At 38.1% G+C, this 27185-nt stretch overlaps 1 protein-coding gene and 1 pseudogene across 5 annotated transcripts in view; both read right to left on the bottom strand.

The window, feature by feature from the left end:
- Positions 1-27185, bottom strand: part of INO80 (INO80 complex ATPase subunit) — a 130933-nt gene that overhangs the window by 81180 nt on the left and 22568 nt on the right. For all 4 annotated transcript variants that reach the window (XM_082387218.1, XM_082387216.1, XM_082387217.1 and 1 more), the window contains exons 2-11: positions 21424-21609; positions 20999-21168; positions 20840-20907; positions 18794-18961; positions 16502-16622; positions 15199-15413; positions 6589-6642; positions 4762-4965; positions 1576-1771; positions 612-679 (exon numbers count right to left, since the gene is read on the bottom strand). In XM_082387218.1, coding sequence (XP_082243344.1) covers positions 612-679; positions 1576-1771; positions 4762-4965; positions 6589-6642; positions 15199-15413; positions 16502-16622; positions 18794-18961; positions 20840-20907; positions 20999-21168; positions 21424-21566 — 1407 coding nt within the window. In that variant the 5' untranslated portion in view covers positions 21567-21609. The remainder of the gene's footprint in view (positions 1-611; positions 680-1575; positions 1772-4761; positions 4966-6588; positions 6643-15198; positions 15414-16501; positions 16623-18793; positions 18962-20839; positions 20908-20998; positions 21169-21423; positions 21610-27185) is intronic.
- On the bottom strand, positions 25445-26189 carry LOC309626517 (large ribosomal subunit protein uL16 pseudogene; annotated as a pseudogene). The gene has a single exon. The product of its transcript is annotated as a large ribosomal subunit protein uL16 pseudogene (transcript).

Genomic DNA, 27185 nt, shown 5'->3' on the forward strand with positions numbered 1-27185 from the left:
ATTTATTAAAGATTTGATATAAAACCTGTTTGGTTGGGGTTGGCGAGGAATAGGTTGAGTTTGTCTCTATCCTTGACTTGGACCCTGTCAAAGTTACACAGGGGCTTCTATGCAGTTTATTAAACTGTATTTTCCTTACTTAATTTGATCTAACTGCAGTTTCTTTCTGATTTCACTAAATGTCACTATATCGTGAATAAGCAAGTTATTACTAAAGTGAAAGAAGGTGCTAACTTAGCAGTTTTAACACATGGTATCACTTTCTTAACAAGCAACAGTGTGGACTTTTTCACTAAACAACCATGATGCACTTCATTCTGTATTACCCATGATTACCAGGGAGGACAGAAGAAAAAAAATAGACAAACTGTCTTAGCGTCAATCAACACATTCTTAAAGCTCAGACAAGTGAATGCTCGTTTCCCATATTTCCTCAGGTATTCCTCTATTACTCTCAAGTAAATAGAGACACACCCCCCGCCCAATGCAGTCACATACACACGTACACATCCATTAATGTTTTTAACTGAAAATACAATTAAGATTAAAGGAGGACCACCTAAGTAAAAAGTTGTATTTCCAGGGCCCAACATTTCATTTTTAAGACTCACCCGAGCCTGATGAATATGGTAAGCATTTTCAGCATTCTTCAGGGCCTGGGCTTTGAAATGGTTACTATCTGAAAAGGGAAATGTGTAGATTATAACACCTCATTAACTGATCTCCTTTAAGGATGCAATTTATACTAGCATATGTGGATCCCTGACGCCCACATTCTATTTATCCCTAAGTTCACAGAGGGTGAGGGAGAAGAAAGGCTCAAATTACTTGACAGAGGTAAGGACCTGGAAGTGGCAATGGAGGCAGAGGGCTGCCATGGTCTCTAGGAGCCAAAGCCAGCTCACAAAAGCCACCAGGAGACTGAGCCCCAGTCTCCCAATCCTGCGTTTCTTGCACGAAGCAATGTCGAAGCCGGGAAAAGCAAGACAATGAGGATTCAAAATTGTAATATATTTATACCGGGTGAAACTATTCCAAAAGAAGAAACAGAGACTGTGTAAATCCCAACATAATCTGAAACAATCTCATTTTCTCTTATTCTTACTCAACATGATCTTGACCACTATTCTCTGTGAACTTCCTCTCAAACTTTACCCCAATTCCTCCCTCTCTGTGTGGTCACAAAAATACCAAAACAGTCTCTTCTCATGCTTTGCTCACATCACCAAGATTCCTGTTACGTGAGAGATGATTTTCTCTAATTAGATATGTTCACTGAATTCTTCTGATACAATACCTTTTATTTCTACTAACAAATCAACACACAAAATATTCCCAAATTTGCAAGATCATATAACCACACCCTTTCCTTTTCAAATTTTTTAATAAAAGTTTTTTATATGCTTATTTTACACGAACATTCACACTTTCCCTACTCCAATAAAATAAATCCCCCTTTTCATCAATATTACCTATCAATCAAGACAAAACTTGCAAGAATTAATGATGAGTATAACCTGAGATACGAAAAAATTTCGGGTATCTCCTTCCTCCCACTCCTGACTCAGGACTCACCATAATCCTCCTGTGTGATGTTAACTACCACCCCTCCGCCAATGTCAATTTGTCTCTGTGTAGAACTATCTTCCAGTTTCCTTAAGATTTCTTCCTGGATCCCATCGTGACCCATGTCTCGTTTGCGACTCATGAAATGGGCATACAACTCTGTCTGGGTGATGAGGAAGTTCAGTTTTCGCTGCTGCCTCTTGGCCTAAAGGGGAAAAAAGATGAAAGTGAAAAGAGTCAAATCACCAATCATATACAAGGGTAGTCAACAGAATTCACTAAACTTATACATAGTTTGCAAACAATTCCTTTACAAATTCTTTACCTTTAGAAAGGTAAAAATTGCTAATGAACAAATTTTATTATAACTAAGTCAGTGGTACTAAAAGCAAGGAATAATCTTTATTTATAGCCTAATAATAACCTACGTTTTGCTCTCCTTTACAAAATAAAATCTTTTTTCCACTAGGCGTCTGCCTAAAATGCTTATTTCTTTACTATATTACTTTTCTTTAATGGCACTGAGATACCAACTAAATTCAAACAACATGCTTTACTTAATAACTTGGGTGATAAATACACGTGTACAGCTTTATTATTTTTAAAAACATAAATGTGTCCAAAACTCTTCTTTAACACCAAAAGGCAAAATAAGTGATGAAGAGCTATAAATTATTCTGAAAGTCAATGCAGGAGGTATCTGAGAATAAGAAGCCCATGAAAAAAAGAAAATGCTCCCCAAAACAGCCTACTGTTCATCTGTGATAATGATAGCTATAAAACATGAATATAGACCAAATACAAAATCACAAACACATATACCTTTTTTTAAAGTATGAGAAAGCTAAATTCAAAGTGCCTCTGAAATAACCTAGTAAGGAAAATAATCATTATGTCAGTAAAAATCATTCTTCAAGATAAACAATAAAATGAGTAAGCAAATGATCCAAAAGACTGAATTATATGAAATACAGCATACACAATAAATATCAAATCAAAGAATCATTATTCTGCATGAACTATTTTATAATAAAATTCATATGAAGTATACTTGATTTATCCTTGATCCACCTCCACAAAAGAAAAACAACAATAAAATAAGGAACATGGCCAGGAAGGACATAAGTCCCAAAGTATGCTACACAAAACTAGGCTTTCTCCTTAAGGTTTTATAACACTTTAGCCAAATTCAGATTAGAAAAAAAAATCTGAAAGTTTGAGAGAAAACTGATTTATTTTCATAAAGGATACAGATGTTCATGTTCTAAAGCTAAAGTACTGACAAGAAAACCTTTCTCGGAATTTCCCTGGTGGTCCAGTGGTTCAGACTCCGTGCTTCCACTGCAGGGGGCACGGGTTCATTCCCTGGTGGGGGAACTAAGATACCGCAAAAGGCGCGGTGTGGCCAAAAATTAAAAGAAAACCTTTCTAAATTAAACCATAAAAAGTAACATTTCCTTTAACCTTAAGGAAGTCAACTACTATGTGTCTAAATGAAGAAGGCAAATTAAGGGAACAAGGATACATCAAAAATGTCTTAATTCAAAAATTCAGGGCTTCCCTGGTGGCGCAGTGGTTGAGAATCTGCCTGCCAATACAGGGGACATGGGCTCGAGCCCTGGTCTGGGAAGATCCCACATGCCGCGGAGCGACTAGGCCCGTGAGCCACAACTATTGAGCCTGCGCATCTGGAGTCTGTGCTCCGCAACAAGAGAGGCTGCGATAGTGAGAGGCCCGCGCACCGCGATGAAGAGTGGCCCCCGCTTGCCGCAACTAGAGAAAGCCCTCGCACAGAAACGAAGACCCAACACAGCCAAAAATAAATGAAAAAATAAATAAATTAATTAACTTAAAAAAAAAATTCAGAGAAAAAGACACATAAGTCAACATAATCACAGATGAAAGTCTCATCAGTTAGCTATCAACATAATTGAGAGAATGTCTCACAAACCTAGATCATAAGCCAAGTCAGTTTCAAAACTTCAAGATCTGTGACTAACTCAAATGCCTCTAAACTCAGTGAGCAAATATTTCCATTAGCATCAAAAGTTTACTAACTCAATAATATGTTTATCTTCCATGCAAAGAAACAAGTCACCCAGGGACTTAAGAGAACTGGGCAAAATCCATATTCCCTCTCAAAGGCATGAGACAGAAGGGAAGACCAAAAACTCAAAAGAGTCTCCATGGCTCTGCTTTGACAGGAGTACTACCTATACCCGAAAGAAAACATTCAATCCTCTGATTCCCTTCCTTCTCCAGACCTCAACTGTCCTTCCACTCATCCCAATGGGCTTACCAATGGCAACATAATATCTCTGTCCTCTTAATCTCTCCTCTTGCTTCCCTGAATAATACTCTCAGCTGATATCAAGCTTAGCAAGAGAACTGACTGCAAGTTAAAACAGAAAAGTAGGTGGCAGCAGGTGGGGAGGGGGGGGGTGTCTCAGAAAACTGAGCTAGTTGTCCATTGTCCCTATCTGGCCCTAAATTTGGCAACCAGCCCTCATCTTCCAACAAATCGAAATTACAGCCAGCATCTGGAACCAAGCCCAGATAAGCTCTAAGCTGTTTTTTCTTTCATTCCTTTTGTTTTTTTTGTGGGGGGAGGCTGGGGAAGGGTGTCCTCCAGAAATATTCAAAAGAATAAGGCTACAAAGAATAGAGGAAATGGGGACTTCCCTGGTGGCGCAGTGGTTACGAATCCGCCTGCCAATGCAGGGGACACACGTTCGAGCCCTGGTCTGGGAAGATCCCACATGCCGCGGAGCAACAAAGCCCGTGCGCCACAACTACTGAAGCTCACACGCCTAGAGCCCATGCTCTGCAACAAGAGAAGCCACTGCAATGAGAAGCCCACGCACCCCAACGAAGAGTGGCCCCCACTTGCTGCAACTAGAGAAAGCCCACGTTCAGCAACGAAGACCCAACACAGCCAAAAATAAATAAAATTAAAAAAAAAAAAAGAAGAGAGGAAATGAGCATAGAAGAGAGGTGAAGGCCAGGGAGAGGGCCTTACTAAAAGAATAAAAACAGAACTGATTTACTGGACTAAAATCACTATACTCAAAGTTATGTCTTAAAATATTTTTTCAACCATTTCATTGGTTAGATTTATAACTTATGAAATGCTAACCCATCTCTTAATATGGCTGCAGCAATTATGGTTTTCAAAATTTCATGCTATTGCCCTACCTCCCGCATTTCTTCATCCAACTTCCGCTGCTCCAAGGCTTCCTTCTCTGCACGTTTGCGGTGTTCCTTCTCCACCTTCTCATACTTCTTCCAGTATAGAAGCATTTCCTTGGTGAGGCGGCGAGCACGAGGTAAGGTCTCCTTACAGTTTTTCTGGGCCTGCAAGGCGGCTCGACGCACCTCCTTCATGCATTGGTGGGCGAGCTGCAAGTGACAACAATGTTATCACAATGGAGGAGGACCAACACTGGGGCCAGTTCTCCCTGGACTCTAAACCACAGCATCCCTCAACCTGTTCAGGGCATATAGTCCTCCTATGGCCACATCTCTTTCTCCCTAATCTGATTAACGTCTCTATACAGTCCTGTGAGCCAGTCCCAGGCCACAAAGTAATATCAGGGATGAGAAATCTACAGACACATTGCCTGAGAAGATGAAAAAAAAGTATAATAACCTAAGATGTTCTGGGAAGTTTTGAAGTATTATCATACACATTAATAATAAAAGCCTTCAGGAAGTCCCTGGCGGTCTAGTGGTTAGGGCTTTGCATACTCACTGCTAAGGGCCCGGGGGTTCAATCCTTGGTTGGGAAACTAAAATCCCACAAGCCGTGTGGCGTGGCCAAAAAAATTTTTTTAATAATAATAATAATAATAGCTGTCAGTGTTTATCATATGCTAGGCACCATTCTAAGCTTAACATATATTAAACTAACTCATTCTCCACAAAAACCCTATGAAGTTGATATTTTATATATAGATGAGGAAATGAGGATGAGTAACTAGCCCAGGGAAACACAACTAGTAAGGTTACCTCATCTAATTCTCACAATACCCAAAGAAAGTTGCGTTAATTCCCTCTAAGGGAAAGTATTAATACCATCATTTCTTAGATGAAGAGACTGAGCACAGGATGACTGCATGATCTGCCCAAGGAATTAACAGTAGGCTATGGTCTTACCCCCAAAAATCTGAAAACCAGAAATGCGAGGAAGAGCAATTTTATTTTTAAAATAGATTGAAAAAGAAACGAAATTGAGTTATTTGTAGTGAGGTGGATGGACCTAGAGTCTGTCATACAGAGTGAAGTCAGAAAGAGAGAAACAAATACTGTATGCTAACACATATATATGGAATCTAAAAAAAAAAATAAAAAAGGTTCTAACAAACCTAGGGGCAGGACAGGAATAAAGATGCAGACGTCACCACCTAGAGGGGTGGGATAGCGAGGGTGGGAGGGAGGGAGATGCAAGAGGGAAGAGATATGGAGACATATGTATATGTCTAACTGATTCACTTTGTTATAAAGCAGAAACTGACACACCATTGTAAAGCAATTATACTCCAATAAAGATGTTTAAAAAAAAAAAAAGACGCAGATGTATAGAATGGACTTGAGGACACGGGGCGGGGGAAAGGTAAGCTAGGACGAAGTGAGAGAGTAGCATTGACATATATACACTACCAAATGTAAAAGAGATAGCTAGTGGGAAGCAGCTGCATTGCACAGGGAGATCAGCTCGGTGCTTTGTGACCACCTAGGGGGTGGGATAAGGAGGGTGGGAGGGAGACGCAAGAGGGAGGGGATATGGGGATATATGTATATGTATAGCTGATTCACTTTGTTATACTGCAGAAACTACACAACATTGTAAAGCAATTATACTCCAATAAAGATGTTTAAAAAAAAGATTGAGAACATTTAGAAACTCTCTTAAGTACTATTAGATTAAGTATCAACAGGTCACAGGAGACAAGAGCAGCAACCATAGATCTAAATAATAAGAACACATTCCAGCAAAACATAAAATGGGAAATATAATCGTACCTTGCGGCTATTGGTGAGAAACAGGTTACGAGCTGAAGCTTTCTGCTTGTTGGCCTAAAATAGTTAAAAACAATACTTCATTTAGGATTCTTTTTTGAAATAAGATTGTGTAGACTGGCACCGTACTTTACTGATCTCCTCAAAGATTAAAAAATAAAATGCCAAACCAAGCGTAGTCAAAATACATTACTTCTTTCAATTAAAATAAAATACATTACTTCTAAGAGTCACCCAAATGTACCAACTCAGAACAACACATAAAGCTCCTAAAGCCTCATTAAAAAAAATAAACTGGTGTTGTATCTGCCTTAAATTGAGTCTTCTGTATCCTTCTGGAAAAAATTTAAGCTATATTTAAGGCTTGAAGTGAACGAGGAAAATGTAACAACATACCCTAATCCTAGCACCACTCTGATTAGAACACACTGCTTTCTAGGGTCAATATGCAAAGAAGCTGAGACAGCAGGGCACGCAGATACAAAAATCATTAGGAGAAAGGTAAACTAGCTTCTTAGTTTGTGATTCTAACCCTACCTCCAGCCAAGGCAAACCCACTGCCACTATTACTTAATTTCTACCACCACTTGACCTCACCTTCTTGAAGAAAAATTCCGAGGCAGACCTAACACAAGATGACTCAGCAGCCCACAACCAAGTCTCAAGCTGCTTATTATGTCTACCACTTCACTTAAAAAAAACTAGCTTCAATAAAGAAACCTGATTTTAACCATGATGGTCCATTTATTTGATGTGGGAAAGAAGAGGCAGAGCTGAGTGGCTCTCTGACTATTAAAGAAATCTCCCCCAGACTGTAAAGAAACAATGGGTGTGAAGTTATACAAAGGGCCTGAAAGCCATTTCTATAATAATCCCACCTCAGACTGTCTGATTAAGGGAATTTTTAGGGCTTTTAACAAAAACGTTCTCTAATTCTAAAGCAACTACTGCCACTTTAAAGATAAAAATCTCAAATATTCCCACTGAATTCCTTATCATCAGAGGGCATCATCTGAAGCCACTTCACCAAGTATGAAACAAGTTTTTCTGTAACTTTTCCCATCACGAATGTTCATACAAAGTCAACAGGCACATGAAAAGGTGCTCAACATCACTAATTATCACAGAAATTCAGTCAAAACAAAAATGAGATATCACCTCACACCTGTCAGAATGGCTACCATCAAGAGGACCACAAATAAATGTTGGAGAGGATATGGAGAAAGGGAACCCTAGCACACTGCTGGTGGAAATGTAAATTGGTACAGCCACTATGGAAAACAGTATGGAGGGCCCTCAAAAAACTAAAAATAGAACTACCATATCATCCAGCAATTCCACCCCTGGGTATACATCCAAAGAAAACGAAAACACTAAGTCAAAAAGATACATGCACCCCAATGCTCATAGTAGCACTATTTAAAATAGCCAAGATATGGAAGCAACCTAAGTGTCCAACAACAGATGAATGAATAAAGAAGATGTGATACATACACACACACACCCCGGAATATTACTCAGCCATAAAAAAGAATGAAATTCTGCCATTTGCAACAACATGGATGGACCTAGAGGGTATTATGCTTAGTGAAATAAGTCAGAGAAAGACAAATACTGTATGTTATCACTTACATGTAGAATATAAGAAATAAAACAAACAAATGAATATAACAAACCAGAAAGTCTCATAGATATAGAGAACAAACGAGTGGTTGCTAGTGGGAAGGGGGAAGAGAGGGAACAAGATAGAGGTATGGGATTAACAGGTACAAACTACTATGTATAAAAAATAAATAAACAACAAGGATATATTGTATAGCACAGAGAACTTAGCCAATATTTTATAATAACTTTAAATGGAGTATAATGTATAAAAATTTTGAATCACTATGCTGTACACCTAACATTATAAATCAACTATATCTCAATTAAAAAAAAAGAATGCTCAAACACATACTCTCTCTCCAGAAATATTTATTAATTGCTATGGAGGGAGGGGAAGTAATTGCACAGTACAGAGGCACCATCATACTAAGGGATCAAAGCTAATATCACTATATAGGGACAGATGTGTCAAGTGCCTCCTGATGAGATATGTCAAGAACATATCACTCTCTAGTAATATTGCCAAAAATGCATAATTCAAATCTAATCCCAAGGAAACATCACACAAACCCAAATTCAAAAATATTCTACAGAATGGTATACTCTTCAAAATAACAATGTCAGGAAAGATGAAAGCTAAGGAATTGTTTCAGAATAAAGGAGATTAATGAGACATGACAATTAAATGCAACATGTAGTCCTAGATTGATTCAGAGGTGGGGAAAGTGCTATAAAGGACATTATTGAAACAAGTGATGAAATATGAAAACCTATGGGTCAGATAATAATTTTTAATACTGCACTGTGGTTATGCACTAGATGATTTCCTTTTTCTTCGGAAACACACAATTATTAGGAGTAAATTTAGCACAAAATCTCAAACTAACCCTTAAAATGAGTGAGAAAAAAAGTATGCATTTATATGGCAAAAGCAAATGAGGCAAACAGGTGCTAAATACGAGTAAAAGATACATGGCAGTTCCTTGCATTATTCTTGCCATATTTTTTTCTTTTTTTAAATTTTTAATTAATTTATTTATCTATTTTTTGGCTGCGTTGGGTCTTTGTTGCTGTGCGTGGGCTTTCTCTAGTTGGATCATATGGTAGTTCTATTTTTAGTTTTCTGAGGGACCTCCATACCAATTTACATTCCCACCAACAGTGTGCTAGGGTTCCTTCTTCCCCACATCCTCTCCAACATTTGTTATTTGTGGTCCTTCTGATTAACAGCCATTCTGACAGGTGTGAGGTGATATCTCATTTTTGTTTTGATTTGCATTTCTCTGATGATTAGCAATGTTGAATATCTTTTCACGTACGTGTTAACCATCTACATGTCTTCTTTGGAAAAGTGTGTATTCAAGTCTTCTGGCCATTTTCTGATTAGGTTGCTTTTTTGATACTGAGTTGTATGAGCTGTTTATATATTTTGCATATAAATCCTTTGCCAGTCATACCATTTGCAAATATCTTCTCTCATTCTATACATTATCTTTTTGTTCTGTCAATGGTTTTCCTTGCTGGGCAAAACCTTTTACATTTAACTAGGTCCCATTTGTTTACTTTTGCTTTTATTTCTTCTTTTGCCTCAAGAGACAGATCCAAAGAAATACTGCTACAATTTATGTCAAAGGTTGTTCTGCCTATGTTTTCTTCCAGGAGTTTCATGGTTTCAGATCTTATCAGATCTTCTCAGGTCCTTAATCCAGTTTGAGTTTATTTTTGTATACAGTGTGAGGAAACTGAACTAACTTTAGAGTTATGGAAAACATGCAAAAAATAGTAGAGTTCCCTTACTACTCCCCACCCCCGCTTTCCCTAATTTTAGCAACTTATATAACCATAGTGCAATTATTAAGAAAGGAAATTAACTGCCCTCTAGAGCCCATGAGCCACAACTACTGAAGCCCGTGAGCCACATCTACTGAAGACCGCACGCCACAACTACTGAAGCCCATGTGCCTAGAGCCCATGCTCTGCCACAAGAGAATCTACCGCAATGAGAAGCCCACGCACTGCAACAAAGAGTAGCCCCCACTCACCACAACTAAAGAAAGCCCATGCAGCAACGAAGAGCCAATGCAGCCAAAAATAAATAAATTAATTAATTAAATAAAGTTCCCTTTAAAAAATAATAAATAAATAAAAAGTGATGCTTCTCGACACTTACGAATTAAAAAAAAAAAAAAAAAAAAAGCAAGGAAATTAACACCAGTAAAGTATTAACCAAATTATATATAGGTCTTATTTGAATGTCAACAACTTTTCCACTAATATCCTTTCACTGTTCCAGGATCCTACACAGGATCTCACAATGCGTTCATTTAGTTGTTCTTCTCCTTAATCTCTTCCCGTATGTAACATTTCCTCAGTCCTTCTCTTTCATGTCCTTGACACTTTTGAAAAGCACCAATCAGTTATTCTGTAAAGTGTCCCAAAATGTGTGGTTTTCCGGTTTTTCCTCATGATGGGAATGACATCGTTTACTATGGCAAGAATACCAGAGAAATGATGTTTTGATGATGTGCTCCTCTCAGTGCATCACATCAAGGAGTTCATGATATCAAAATTTATATTACTAGTGATGTTTACTTTGATCATTTGGTTAAGGTGCACTCTGTCAATTTTGAAGCTATGCAACTTCTGCTTCTCCTTTAACTTTTGCCCTCTAATTTTAGCATTCATAAATGTAGTCTGCAACAATTATTACTGTGGTGTTTGCATAAGGATAATTTTATTTCCTTCTTTCCTTCTACACTTACTAACCGGAATTCCTACTGAAAGGAAGAGTTGTTCCTTCTACACTTTGTCTATTCAAGTATTTACTTATAACAGTATGGACTGACAATATTTCTTTTATTCTATGGGTCAAAATCCAGTATTATTCTTATTTATTTTGTTGCTCAAATTATTCTAACTTTGGCCACGAGGCGCTCCTTCAGGTTGGCTCCTGTGTTCTTTTGAGAAGCCCCACCTCCCCCCGATCTTTCTTCAGAACTTCTTTACTTTCTGGCACCACTTTAAAATGTTTTTCATTTTGTCTTTGGCTGCGCTGCACGGCTTGCGGGATTTTAGTTCCCTGACCAGGGATTGAACCCGGGCCCCGGCAGTGAAAGCAACAAGTCCTAACCACTGGACCGCCAGAAAATTCCCTAAGGTTCATTCTGTATTTTCCCTGCTGAGTTCTGGAATAAGGTACTTCTTCAAGGAGCCTTGGTTCCTCTTATTAGAGAATAAAAGTTGTTTAGAAATCAAGACCCAGGGACTTCCCTGGTGGTGCAGTGGTTAAGAATCCACCTGCCAATGCAGGGGACATGGGTTCGATCCCTGGTCTGGGGAAGATGCCACATGCCACAGAGCAACTAAACCCGTGCGCCACAACTACTGAAGCCCGTGCACCTAGAGCCCGTGCTCCGCGACAAGAGAAGCCACTGCAATGAGAAGCCCGCGCACTGTGACGAAGAGTAGCCCCCGCCCTCCGCAACTAGAGAAAGCCTGCTCGCAGCAACGAAGATGCAACACAACCAAAAATAAATAAGTAAGTAAGTAAGTAAGTAAGAAATCAAAACCTGGTTGCTAGATATCTTCGTTGTTACTGGGGTGTCACTGCTTCTAGGCCCTCTCAGCAAACAGAACCAGAAAAAATATACATATGCATGCTAATCCATGCATACACACCCAAGTATATTTCAGTTATCTATCTGTATGTGTGTATATATATATAAAACCATGCATTTATACTGATACCTCTGATCCCAGTCAAACTTCATGGGCTTCATTTTAGCTTTCCCCTTCTCCTTACTTATTAACTTCTTTCTCCAGCAGTGAGAAACTGGCTCATCTACAATATATTTACTTATTTGTTCATTCCTAGTATACACATAAAGTAGTTTCAAAATTGCTAACCTATTCATTCCCCTAAGAGAAACACTTTTACTATGTCAATCATGGCATTTACGCATAGTTCCATCAGTCTTTAGCCTTACATATCCAATCAAAATAACGTTCTCCTCAGTTACTTAGATGAGTTCTTTCTTCCCCACTCCCTGCAACTTGATCATGTTACTCATTTCTGATACAGTTAAGTTCATTTGTTCCTACTTTTATTCCATTTTGACCACACATCGCCCCAACCTCCCTCTCCACCCACATCCTGGTTGGTTTAATATTGGAGGTATATCAGAAATCTGTGAAACATTACTATGGTTCTAAAAGTCAGCCTTATACAAAATATACTCAAAGACTCCTTCCTTCTCATCCTTGCTACCCTGTTCCCATTCCTTCCCTCCTTTCTACCCTTTCCCCACTTGCCCTCTATAAGGAATCAATCACTTTAACTGCTGGTTCATCCTTCTTGAATTTCTTTTGAACGAATGAGCAGGTATTTGTGTATTTTCTTGTATTCCCTCTATTCTTACATGAAGGGTATACTTACTTTTTTGTGTTTTGCCTCTTTCACTTAACTGTATGTCCTCGAAATTACCATATCAGTTCAGGGAGGTCTTCCTCGTTCTTTATTTTTAACAGCAGTATAATAATCCACTGGACAGATCTACCATCGTTTAATTCAAGCCCCATATATGACCATTTAGATTGTTTCTGTTATTTCACAATTACACATAATGCTACAATGAATAACCTTGTTTACATGTATTTTTTTATGGTTGCTTTAGCTTTAAGGTAGATTCCTAGAACTGGTAGTGCTGATTTTAAAGGTAAGTGCATCTGTAGATTGCTAGGTGTTGCCAACTTTCCCTGCAACACAGTCCTAATTTGTATTCCTATCAGTAATGTATGCGAGCACCTGCTTCCCCACAGGCTCCTTAACAGAATGTGTTGTCATATTTTTAAATTTCTGCCAGTGTGATAGGTGACAAATGGCGTCTAAGTGTTATTTTAATTTGTACTACCCCAATTATGAGAGACTTTGACCCTTTTTAATATGTTTGAGAGCCATTTTTGTATCTTTCTTTGCTAATTGTCTATTTTGACATTTTCCCATTTGTCTACTGAATCTGTGGTCATTTGTCCCTCCATTTTTTTAAAAAATATTTATTTATTTTGGCTGCACTGGGTCTCAGTTGCGGCATGCAGGATCTTCGTTGTGTTATGTCTAGTTGTGGCATGTGGGGTCTTTAGTTGTGGCATGCGGGCTTCTTAGTTGTGGCATGTGAACTCTTAGTTGTGGCATGCATGTGGGATCCAGTTCCCCGACCAGGGATTGAATCCGAGTCCCCTGCATTGGGAGCACAGAGTCTTACCCACTGGACCACCAGGGAAGTCCCTGCCCCTCAATTTTTAACAGTTCTTTCTATACTATTAGAGGTAACAGCCCTTTGACTGTAGTATTCAATGTAAATAATGGGGACTTCCCTGGTGGCGCAGTGGTTAAGAATACGCCTGCCAATGCAGGGGACATGGGTTCAAGCCCTGGTCCGGGAAGATCGCACATGCAGTGGAGCAACTAAGCCTGTGTGCCACAACTACTGAAGCCCGCGCGCCTAGAGCCCGGCGAGAAGCCACTGCAATGAGAGAAGCCACTGCAATGAGAGGCCCACACACCGCAACAAAGAGTAGCCCCTGCTCGCCGCAACTAGAGAAAGCCCACATGCAGCAGCAAAGACCCAACACAGCCAAAATTGAATTTAAAAAATAAAAAATTTTAAAAAATAAAAAAATAATATCTCCCAGTTTGTCAGTTGTCTTTTGTCATGCAAAAATTTATTTTTATGTGGCCAAATTTAAGAGTATTTTCTTTTATTACCTCTGGATGTTGAATCATAGTTAGAAACTCCTTTCCTACACAAATATTAGATAGAAATGCAGTCGTTTTATTCTAATATTTGTATGATTTCTTTTTTTTACATTGAGATGCCAAATCCATTTGGAGTATATGTGTGAGATACAGACCTAATTTTACCTTTTTCAAAATGGCTATCTAGTTGTCCCAACACCATTTATTAAAGGTACTACTAGTCTATCTGCCTATTCATGTGTCAGTACCACACTGTTCTAACTGTAGAGATTTTATAGTATGTTTTAATGTTTGGGAAGGCTTTTTTTACTGTTTCCCTAGCAATTCTCACATATTGACTTTTTCCACATTGAGTTTAGAATCATCTTCTTTAATTCATAAAATATCCTGTTCATATGTCTATTAAGATTGCACTCAATTTATAATGAAGCAATTAACTGGGTAAAATGCAAACCACTGGTGAATCTAAGTAAAGAGTATAAGGGGATTTCCTTGGTGGTCCAGTGGTTAAGAACTGGTCTTGCAATGCAGGGGACGCCGGTACGATCCCTGGTCGGGGAACTAAGATACCACATGCCTCGGGGCAACTAAGCCCACACGCCACAACTAGAGAGCCCGCGTGCAGCAACTACAGAGCCCATGCGCTCTGGAGCCCGCACGCCACAACTAGAGAGAAGCCCGCGCACCACAACAAAGATCCCGCGTGCTGCAACTAAGACCCGACACAGCCATAAATAAACAAATAAATAAATAAATAGGGTATACAGACATTATTCCTGCAGCTTTTAAGTTTGAAATTAGTATATCAAAATAAAACATTCAAGCAAATTAAAAGAGCAAAATGAATGCTTATACATGTTTTTCCTAAATCATTCACATTTTCTTCTAATACCTGTGATTATTCAGTAACATCCAAATGTTTATAAAGTGTAAGAAACACATGTCCATCATTTTAATTTCCTGCATTATGACCTATCAATTTGCTGTCAAATCTCTATTTCTTTATGTAAGAAAACTGCATTCCTCAAAGAGGTTTCCCTCCATTTTTTTGGCCAAGGAGCATAACACAACGATTACCTCGTGTATTTTGATCAAATTCTAGAAAATCAGTTAACTGAAGAGAGTACTATTCAGGATTTTCCTAATTCCAAAAGATTAGTTTTCTTTCTGAACCCTGTGAAAGTACCTAGCTCTCACAGCTTCTCTTTGGAGGGCAGGCAGAGAAAACATTCTATCTGGAGGCACTCACTTACCTTTGGTAGTTCCTTTTTCACAATGCTGAGCCATACTTTCCTGCGACGAGCATTGAGCTGCTCAATGGATAAGTGCTTCTTCTTGGTGCCAGGAGGAGGTGCATCATGAGAGAACTTGGCAAACACTTTGGTCTGGTGGTGGTGGCGACGAGGGGATTCTTCAGAGGAAAGTTCTTCATCTCTTCGCCTTTTCTTCTTCACTTTTTTCAACTTAGCTGCAAAGGAGACAGACTCTCAGAAGGTTTCATTTCTTCCTTTCCACAGGAGAAAGTCACAAAACAACCTCATCACTTTAAGAAAAATCAAGGTTCTTTTCTCATTCCACTGAGACTGGCAATGTTTTTCCTTTTATCTATTCAGGTCCATGAATATTCCACAAAGAAGCTAACACTACCTCAAAAAAGAACACTGGATACTTCCTCTGTTTACATGAAAGAGAAATAGAAGAGAACCTAAGAACTATATTTCTTTTGAACCCAACAATAGGAAAGGAGGCTTATGAAGTATCATGAGCTCAAGTCATGATCAGAGGAAGGAAACTTTTCTACTTGGTAGCAATGTAAGTTGACTAAAGAAAAATAACAGAGAAAGAAAAAAAATGCATTAACTGATATGACACTAAGACCTGCGAAAAGAAAACTGCACATGAAACAAAAATCTAGTTTGAGAGGGAGGGTGGAAGGATGAGAAAATACTGAGATAAACAAGGAGGATGTGGACGAAATAAGGGAAGAAGGCTGAAAAGAGTGTTTCTGTACAGAGTTCATGCCTTTAGGGGAATAAAATCTGCCTAGTACAGATAGTCTAAAACTTTCCTTTCCTATTTCCTTCCTGATTTCCAGCTGCTTGGAACTCAGAGAGGAAAAGACATTTCCTGGCAAACATGCAAACAAGCACTACAGAAGATCATCAGGAGGTGTCTATTTTAAATCACTACATACGGCAACAATTATAACTTATTCCAAATACTTCAGGTGACTCTTCATACTTCCCTGTGTATAACTAACTGCTTCCTGTCCCAGAACATTTTCAATATTTGGAGAGTATGTAGAAGAAAAAAAGGAATAACCTAATTGGCTTAAATCTCTGGCAAAGAATCTATAGTTCTCATGTCTTTATAATTCTAGAAAAGATCATAAACCAAATACAAAATAAATTTAATACTATTTACAACTAGTAATTGGATAAGGGAGACTAGGGTTTTTCAGATAAAGCAAATTTCTACTACATGGATTATGTTCAAAGCCCAAACGTACCTGGAACTAAGAATGAGTAAAGGTAGAAGGCAGGTCAATATGCTCACCTTTAAGTTTCTTTTCTTCCTTGAATTTCTTTTTTTTGGGTCCAAGAAGGTGCCGTTGTTGCTCATAGAAAGGGTCATATGTGGAGAGCAGGCCTGCACTGTAGTATTGGTATTGCTGCAACTGAAGCAGGCAAAGACAGTGATGTTTAGAAGGGCCTGTCTTTCCTACAGCACAGCCTTCAAATTATCTTTACTAAAGAAGGCTGATGCAGAGAAAAACCATAGTTCCTACATACAGTATTCTTCCCACAAAGAGACCAATAAACGTTTAATACATCAAAGTGAATTATTCCCTTAACTTCAGAACAAAATGGGTTCATTGGCTATGCACACGGAAAGTTGTTGAAAATAACTTAAAAAAACAAAAAAAAACCCTTCATGATTCTGATTCTCCACCAGAATATTTACTTTGTCCTGACACATATTTGTCATTGCAGAAAGGTCTCCTCTTCAATTCATCAACAAGAAATAAACCATACTTCTACTACCAATAGGTCCCCAGATTTACTAAGGTTTCTAATGCCTGCTTTCCCAGCTCTTAGTCTTATATTTAGTTTGAATAGTCCCCAGCCATCACAATTCTTCAATCTTTGAAGTCTTCTCTCTTCATTTCCCACTAAGAATCTGACAATATTATACATAGTGTCTTTGTTACCAGAATTCTAACATATGAATAATCTTATTTTTTTCTGTCCAGAGAGTAATTAATCTTTTCAAACATTTCATTCAAATTGACCTCCAAAGCTCAAATTTTGTCTGACTTATTACTAACGGGTAAATACGAAGATAAATAAAATTAGGTAGTCCACTGCAGAATCTCTTTCCTGAATTATAGGCAAATGAGTTGTTCAAAGACTGAAACTAGGATAGAAGAGTGACATGGAGAACTATTACAAGGTCCTCTGTTAAAGCATTCATACAGCTGTAAACTTAAAATCTGTGGACTTTCCCACGTGTCTTTTACTTCAATTTAAAAAAGACCAAGTATTTTGAGCACCAACTGCCTTAGCATTGTACTTTAAAAAGGAACTCCTTGTCTAAGTCAAAAGTCATACATCTTCATACATCTTACTATTTATTACTTCTACAGGTTTATAACTTTTAGCATATTATTCAAAGCTTTCTGAACTAACTTTGGACCTTAACTAATTGCTGGAAAGTTTTAGGTCTTCAAATATTCTATTGCTCATTATGTACAAAGTGCTACACTCCTGACAAAAATCAGAAGGCGTTTGTAACAGCATTCAAATAGTTGCCACATAAAACTATCATCAATCTAATGTTAGTATGTGAAGAAAGGGAGTTTTTCCAAGATAGGAACACTTCCAAAGAACAACTGCATTAAAAAGCAACCACAAGAATTTTAAATGGTGCAGCTGCTTTGGAAAACAGCCTGACAGTTCCCCCAAAGGGTAAGCATAGTGTTATCATATGACCCAGCAATTCTTTTCCTTGGTATATACCCAAGAGAAATAAAAATACATGTCCACACCGAAAATCTGCACACAAATCTTCAGGGCAGCATTATTCATAAGAGCCAAAAAGTGAAACAAGTCACTATTCATAGCTACAATCCATAAAACCCAAAAAGTAGAAGCAATCCAATTAGTTCATCAAATGATGCATGGATAAATAAAATGCACTATGTCCATATAATGGAATATTACTTGGTAATAAAAAGGAATGAGGTACTAATACATGCTACAATATGAATGAACCCTGAAAACCTTATGCTAAGTGAGAGAAGCTGGACACATGTTGTTCCATTTGTATGAAATGTCTAGAATAGGCACATTTATAGAGACAAATGGTGGACTGATGGCTGTCTGGGGCTGAGGGGAATAAAGGGAATGAGGGGGGGAGTTCCCTGGTGGCCTAGTGGTTAGGATTCCACATGTTCACTGCTATGGTCCGGGTTCGATCCCTGGTAGGGGAACTGAGATCCTGCAAGCCACACAGCAAAAAATTTTTAAATGCAAAAAAATTAAAAAAAAAAAAAAAAAAGAAAGAATGAGGGGCAAGAGCTAAGGGAAATGAGATTTCTTTCTGGGGTGAGAAAATGTTCTGAAATTAGAAAGTGATGATAGTTACAAACTCTCTGAATATACTAAGACCAACTGAACTGTGTACATTAAAAGACTGAATTTTTTTAGTATGTGAAGTATATTTCAATTATCAGAACAACCACAACCACCATCTAAATATAAAGTTAAAATGATGTATGTTCAATTAATATAAACCAGAGAGTAAATACCCAGCATGAAAATCTGAGATTTCTCCTGAAACCCTTACCTCCTTGTCTTTACTATACTTATTCTGGTGAAGTTTCTTGTATTTGTGCAGTCGCAACATATTATGAAGTTCTTCTCTGCTGAGATTGAGTTCTTCTTCTTCTTCTTCTTCATCATTGTCTTCACTCTGAGAATCTGCCTCACTGGATTCATCGCTTAGCAGAATGCTCTGAAAAAGGGAGGAAATGGAAATGGAACCTCTGATATGAAGCAATTCCTTTTATAATCCAAGGGTTTTTTCCAGATCCCAAAACAATGACAAAAACAGCTGGAGGATAGTCATTCCAGTTTCCCTTATACTATTCTTTACCAATTCAACTAAAAAACAAAAAGATACCAATTAAACCTAGAAGTCATGAATTAATAAAGAGCGCCAAAACATGAGAAATGCTATCAACAGCAACAAGGCTAAATTTCACTTAGTACATATGCTACACATAAGATAATTTAAATAAATGTCAAATACCAAGGCAAAAAACTAAACAAAACCTAAAAAACTACTATAGGGCCTAAAGGTATAATATAGAAAGCAAGCTGTGATGCCTAATAAAGGGGAAACAACCCCAAAATCCATTAACTGATGAATGGATAAACAAAATGTGGTATTATCCAGATAACGAAGAATTATTCAGCCATTAAAATGAAGGAAGTAGTACTGACATGTGCCACAACACACAACATGAATGAACCTTGAAAACATCATGCTAAGTAAAAGAAGCCAGACATAAAAGGCCACATTTTATGTTTCCATTTATATGAAATGTCCAGGATAGGCAAATCCACAGAGACAGAAAACAGGTTAGTGGCTCCCAAGGGCTGGGGAAAGTAGAGAAAGGGTGACTGTTAATGAGCAGAGTTTCTTCCTGGAGTGTTGAAAATGTTCTGGAATTAGATAGTGGTAATGGCTGTATTAACTTTATGAAAGTACTAAAAATTATTAAATTATACACACTTTAAAAGGGTAGATTTTATGGCATGTGAATTACATCTCAATTTTTAAAAATGTGATGGCCAAGCATAAGGTTACTGCATTCCCAACAGTTTAAAACCTCATTGATGTGAAGCTAATCAGGCCTTTTCCACATGAGCCTTTTCAGGCCTTTTCCACATGAGCCTTTTAAAGGGGCTGGTGATAAAAATAAAAGACTACCTTTAAATTACTTTGAGCTCTTCATAAAAAAAGTATAAAATAGAGAAATAATTAGTATCAATAAAAGAAATGCTATCCTTAATTCAGTCTAGCTAATGACAGTAATCTTGTTAAGAGTATAAATGAGATTGTCACTGCCTTGCTAACAAACACTCTAATTGCTTAGCACTGTAACAAGAGTTAAAATACAAATTCCGTAACATAGTGTACAAGGCCCAATGTGATCAGCTAATAACCTCAGTTTCTACTATCTTCTCATTTACTGTGCTCCAGCTATACCAACCTCCTTTCTTCCCCAAACATACCAAGTTGCTTCCTTTCTCAGGACTTCCTACCATCGGTCCTTCTGATTGAAATGCTCTTATCTTAAACCTTCAGATAGTTCCTTCTGATCATTCAGCAATCAGTTGAAATGTTACCTCTTTAAAGAAACTGTATTTATTTATTTACAGACTTACTCACTGCCTCCCTACATTAGAGTGTAAGCGCCTCAGGGTAAGCTCCTCAGGGCAGGAACCCTATCTATCTACAACAGTATCTCCCAAGGCAGTATGCGCCAATCAACATCTGTTGAATGAATGAACTACTCAGTGACTAATAAAAAAAATAGATTAATAATCCTGATTACAAGCCAGTGAGAGCAAGGATCTTATCTGATATATTTCTGTACTCCCTCGCTCAGTATAGGGCTTCATTCCCAAAAATGTTTGCTAAAATGAACTTCCGTTGAGTCCTCTAGAGTTTTCTCTTATAATCCCTTGAAAAACCACACCCAGAATAAAAGACTCATGTCTAGGAAAATCTCTGCCAATGTGCCATAATTAGTCAGTAACTTATCCTTCTATTTGTAATTTTAGTAGGTTATTTGAATTATAAACATTCTGCCTTATCTCTTACCTTTAGCCACTTTCTGCTTTTCTTCAACTTAGAGAAGTTATATAAATTCCCTTTGTCAGATTTTGTTTCTGTGTAAAGAAACATAAAGAATAAAAAAATGAAAGGACACCTGCCCCAAAAGAACTGATAGTCCAAAGAGGGATTTCACACCACACTGACCTGACTGTAGAACTCCATTCAATGAGTATGTGTTTAACATTCCAGAACTACTTGCTCCAGAAGTCTCACCAAGCAATGAATTTGGAGGTTCTTCCTTAACTTGTATCAAGGGATCCCCAGATTGGGGTAATAAAGGATTATTGTCATCCAGTCCATCTTCACTTTCATCACTATAAATTGAAGAATGGTGAATCCACAATAACAGCTGACCCAGCAAAATATTATAATTTATGGTTAGTAGACTGAACACTTTACAGAAGAAACTGATCCTTTGATTAAGCTGACTGTATTTTATTTGACAGAAAGAAGGAAAAAAAAAATCAAACATCCCAAAACCCATAAGATACTTAAACCATAAAATCTACAGGAATAATGGGAATCAGAAATGTGGGGAAACGTTATATTGGGAAGACGGAATACCATACCTAGAAATATTCCTGTTGAAGATGGCTGATGTTTGTCGCAGGAAATGGTCCAACCGGAGGGCCCTCTCCAGGTACTGAAGATAGAGGGGCTTTGCCAGCTCAGTGAAGCCGCCATCGTCCCCGGCACCCAACTCCGAGGCCATAGAACAAATCTGTCTTCATGCACAAGGGTTTCCGACTGCACGGCTGCAGAATGGAGATGAGTAGTGAAAGATGAAATGCTATTCATTCTCCCTTTATTTTGCCTGCTTGCTATCAATGTGAAGAGAAATCAGACCTTCTAGACACAAGAAGAGAATACAGCAGTCTATAGAAAGACCATGATAAAGCTCTTGTTAGGCACTGCCTCCTAATGCAAATGCAGAAGTTAAAAGGATGAGAAAAACACCAAACTATAGAAATACTGTCACCTGTCACAATGAAAATTCATGATACTTTTCTGAAGCAGTGCCTTAAAATTTATACTCAATTCTCTTTCATCTTACAATTAATAATTACTCACAACTATCCAAATCTGTACCACAAGTTCACTGCTGTACACCTCACAGAGGAGCACATGTTCTCAGCATCACCCTTCAAAACAGCTGCTCCCTTTTTCACTTTGTATTTACATTCATACATATGTGTGAGGTAGTCCACTTACAAGGGAATAGATATACTGGCAGAGTATTTTACAATCCCTTATAAACATGTCATAAAGTAAAAAGATTTAGAGATGATTCAGAAAACTGGAGCAAAGAGAATAAAAGTGAGGGTGAGAAACCTGAGCATTCTCTTTGCTACCTTATGTTGTTAAGGACAATGTTAGACTCAAAACGTCTTCACTAGAGAATCAATCAGTGTAACAACCTTCCCCCCAACTGTCTTTCATGTAACATCTTCTACCTTATAACTGGTTATTTTTAAAGAGTTAAGGGGTTGAGCCAAGATTAAATAATGGGACAACACAGAGCAATTAGCCCACCATCTGACATACAGTGAGTACTCAATAAATAGTAAGTTACTTGTAAAAGTTCATAATCTAATAAATTAAGGTATAATCTTTAAAGGAAACCAGAACATCTTTATCTTGAGTTGTCTTCTCTTTTTATTACAGATTTTAAAAATTTCCTAATACAATCTTTCTCCTTAAGAGAATGTTAAAAATTCTCTCCCAGTTGAGCCACAGATTCAACATAATCCCTATTAAAATCCTAGCAGGCTTTTCTTTTTTTTTCCCCAGAAATTGACAAGCTGATTATTAAATTTATATGGACACACAAAAGAATTAGAATAGTCAAAATAATTTTGAAAAAGTACAGGGCTTACTCACTTATACTTTCTGATTTTAAATATATCATAAAGCTACAGTCACCAGGACAGTGTGGTACTGGCATAAGGATAACCACATAGACCAATGAAATAGAGCTGAAAAATCCAGAAATAAACCGTTACATTTATGGTCAATTAATTTTCAATGAAGGTGCCAAGGCAATTTCAATGGGGGAAAGGACAGTCTTCAACAAATTGTGCTGGACAACTGAATATACAGCACATATAAAAGTTGAATTTAAACCATTACCTCATACCATGCACAAAAATTAACTCAAAATGGATCAGAGACCCAGGTGTAAAACCCCAAAATATAAAACTTCTACAAGAAAAAAAAAATCCTCATGACTTTAGATATGTCTTTAGAACTCTTACAACTCAGTAAAAAGATAACTCAACTAAAAAATGGGCAAAAGACTTTGAACAGACATTTTACCAAAGAAGATATACAAATGGCTTAACAGGCACATGGAGATGCTCAACATCAAAAATTGCAAATTAAAATTACAGAGGGATACCACTTTATACCCACTAGAACAGCTACAGTAAAAAGACAATAACAATTGTTGGGGAAGATGTGGAACTGAAACCCTCATACATTGCTGGTGAAAATGTAAAATATTATAGCCACTATAGAAAAGTTTGGCAGTTGATTGAAAATTTGAATATAGTTACCATATGACTTAGCACTTCTTCTCCTAGTTATCTATTCAAGAGAAATAAAAACACATGTCCACCACTCAAAGCCTTTCATGTGAATGTTCACAGCAGTTATTATTCATAATAGTCAAAAAGTGAAATAATCTAAATGTCCATCAAATGGTGAATGGATAAACAAAATATGGTATGCCTGGACAACAGAATACTATTCAGCAATAAAAAGGAATAAACAATTGATACATGCAATAACATGAATGAACCTCAAAATTTTATGTTAAGTAAAAGAAGCCAGACACAAAAGACCACATACTGTAGAATTCCATTTATATGAAATACCCAGAAAAGGAAATCTATAGAGACAAAAAGTAGATCAGTGGTTCACTGGGGGTACAAAGGGGGAGTAACTACCAATGGATACTAGAGATCTTTTTTAGGGGAGGTAGAAATGTAAATCCACATTGTGGTGATGTTTGCACAATTTTGTAATTTTGCTAAAAATCACTGAATTGTACATTTAAATGAGGTAAATTTCATGGTATATAAAATATCAATCTTGGGAACAGTTAAAGAAAAAAGAAGGTTAAAAAATACTTTAGGGCTTCCCTGGTGGTGCAGTGGTTGAGAATCCGCCTGCCAATGCAGGGGATACGGGTTCGAGCCCTGGTCCGGGAGGAACCCACATGCAGCTCCATGCGCCACAACTACTGAGCCTGCACTCTAGAGCCCGTGAGCCACAGCTACTGAAGCCCGTGCACCTAGAGCCCGTGCTCCACAACAAGAGAGGCCACTGCAATGAGAAGCCCACACACTGCAAGGAAGAGTAGCCCCTGCTCGCCGCAACTAAAAAGAAAGCCCGCGCACAGCAATGAAGACCCAACACAGCCAAAACTAACTAACTAAATAAATTTTTTAAAAATACTTTAAATATTTTTTATAAAAGTCTTTATAAAAGACTTTTTTATAAAAGTCTTTTATAAAGGACTTCAATAAATTCTACTTTTCAAAATGAGACCTAACAGGTACCCATTCCAGAAGATTTCAAAGAAACTTGGTTTTAAAAATAAAGCAAAACTATCTTAGAGAATACATATAATTCATCTTGATACACATACATACAAATTAAAGCATATAAAATTGCTGCTTGGAAGACCTAAATAGACATTTCTCCAAAGAAGGCATACAGATGGCCAACAGGAACACGAAAAGATGCTCAACAATGCTAATTATCGGAGAAATGCAAATCAAAACTACAATGAGGTATCACCTCATACCCATCAGAATGGCCATCATCAAAAAGTCTACAAATAATAAATGCTGGAGGGGGTGTGGAGAAAAGGGAACCCTCCTACACTGTTGGATGGAGGTTCCTTAAAAAACTAAAACTAAAAAAAAAAAAAACAAAAAAAAAAACTAAAAATAAAGTTACCATATGATCCAGCAATCCCACTCTTGGGCATATATCCAGAAAAGACAAAAACTCTAATTCGAAAAGATACATGCACCGCAATGTTCATAGTAGCACTATTTATAATAGCCAAGACATGGAAGCAACAGATGAATGGATAAAGAAGATGTAGTATACATAAACAATGGAATATTATTCAGCCAGAAAAAGAGTGAAATATTGCTATTTGCAGCAACATGGATGGACCTAGAGATTATCATACTAGTGAAGTCAAATAGAGAAAGACAAATATTATATGCCATCACTTATACATGGAATCTAAAAAATAATACAAATGAACTTATTTACAAAACAAAAACAGACTCACAGACATAGAAAACAAACTTATGGTTACCAAAGGGGAAAGAGGGGAGGGGGATAAGTCTGGAGTATGGAATTAACAGATACACACCACTATATTAAAATAGATAAACAACAAGGATTTATTGTGTGTGTATGTGTAACTGAACCACTATGCTGTACACCTGAAACTAACACAATATTGTAAATCATCTATAGTTCAATAAAAAAAAAAGAAAAAAAATTGTTGCTTGGCACCCTCCTAAGATTTTTTTTTTTTTTTTTTTTTTTTTTTTTTTTTACAGGGACAAGAAAGTAGAGTTTATTGGTGGGCATGGGTAGGGAGGGGGCAGTGCCAAGGCTCTCACGAGTGCAGGGCCCGCCATTTGTCCAGGGGGCCACGATTAGGGATGTACTTGACCCCACAGCCATCTGGGATGAGCCGCTTTTCTGCCACCATGTTTTCAAATTCATCTGCATTAAACTTAGTAAATCCCCACTTCTTGGAGATGTGGATCTTCTGGCAGCCAGGGAACTTGAACTTGGCCCTGCGGAGGGCCTCAATCACATGCTCCTTGTTCTGCAGCTTGGTGCGGATGGACATTATGACCTGGCCAATGTGGACCCTGGCCACTGTGCCCTGGGGCTTTCCAAAGGCACCGCGCATACCTGTCTGGAGCCTATCAGCTCCAGCACAGGACAACATCTTGTTGATGCGGATGACGTGGAAGGGGTGGAGCCTCACTCGGATGTGAAAACCATCTTTGCCACAGCTTTTCACCATGTACTTGTTGGCACAAATACGGGCAGCCTCCAGGGCTTCAGAGGACAGCTGCTCGTACTCATCCGACACCATGTGGCCACAGAGTGGGAACTCATCCACTTTTGCCTTCTTCCGCCCCAGGTCAAAGATGCAGATTTTAGCATCGGGGACACCTCGGCAGAAGCAAGACTTTGGGTACGGCTTGTTCTTACAATACTGGTAACAACGGGCGGGGTGGCGGCCCATGGCGACACCAAGATCTTCAGTGGCGCGCCGAACGGAAAGAGCCCTCCTAAGATTTTATTACAAAATAACTGATATTATGCTCAGGCTTCCCTGGTGGCGCAGTGGTTAGGAATCCGCCTGCCAATGCAGTGGACACGGGTTTGAGCCCTGGTGCGGGAAGATCCCACATGCCGTGGAGCCACTAGGCCCGTGTGCCACTACTGAGCCTGTGCTCTAGAGCCTGCGAGCCTCAACTACTGATCTTGCATGCCACAAATACTGAAGCCCACGTGCCTAGAGCCCGTGCTCCACAACAAGAGAAGCCACCGCAATGAGAAGCTCGCGCGCTGCAACAAAGAGTAGCCCCCACTTGCCGCAACTAGAGGAAGCCCGCGTGCAACGACAAGGACCCAGTGCAGCCAAAAATAAAAATAATAATAATAAAATAAAATAAATTTATTGAAAAAAATTGATATTATGCTCTACTTAATTTAGCTGATAATAAAAATGGTCCTAATTAAGGCGGTATGAAGGTATGACTACAAAGAAATACTGGGTGATTCAAAAGGAACTACTTTTTAAAATAATTCCTCAGTATCTGGGCTGCATAATAACATGAAGTCAAAACCAATTTGTCCAGGAAAGAACAGTTACTTGTATGGTCTTACAATGCTCAATGTGCCCCCTGTGACACCAAGTACACATCAATCCTATATTCTGATTCTCCCAGAATCACCTTTGTAGCATATCACCATTGATAGTTGAAACAGCAACCATGAAATAGCACTTTCTTATTTCCACAAGGCTAAAGGAGGAGGTGCATGAAGTTCTTGACATATCTCCACAAGAAGAAGTCTTTTTTTTTTTTTTTTTTTTTTTAGAAATTCACGTTCTTTTATTTATTTATTTATTTATTTATTTATGACTGTGTTGGGTCTTAGTTTCTGTGTGAGGGCTTTCTCTAGTTGTGGCAAGTGGGGACCACTCTTCATCGCGGTGCGCGGGCCTCTCACCATCGCGGCCTCTCTTTTTGCGGAGCACAGGCTCCAGACGCGCAGG

Source organism: Balaenoptera borealis (genome assembly GCF_965194805.1).
Source record: "Balaenoptera borealis genome assembly, chromosome: 3".
Classification (NCBI taxonomy): domain Eukaryota; kingdom Metazoa; phylum Chordata; class Mammalia; order Artiodactyla; family Balaenopteridae; genus Balaenoptera; species Balaenoptera borealis.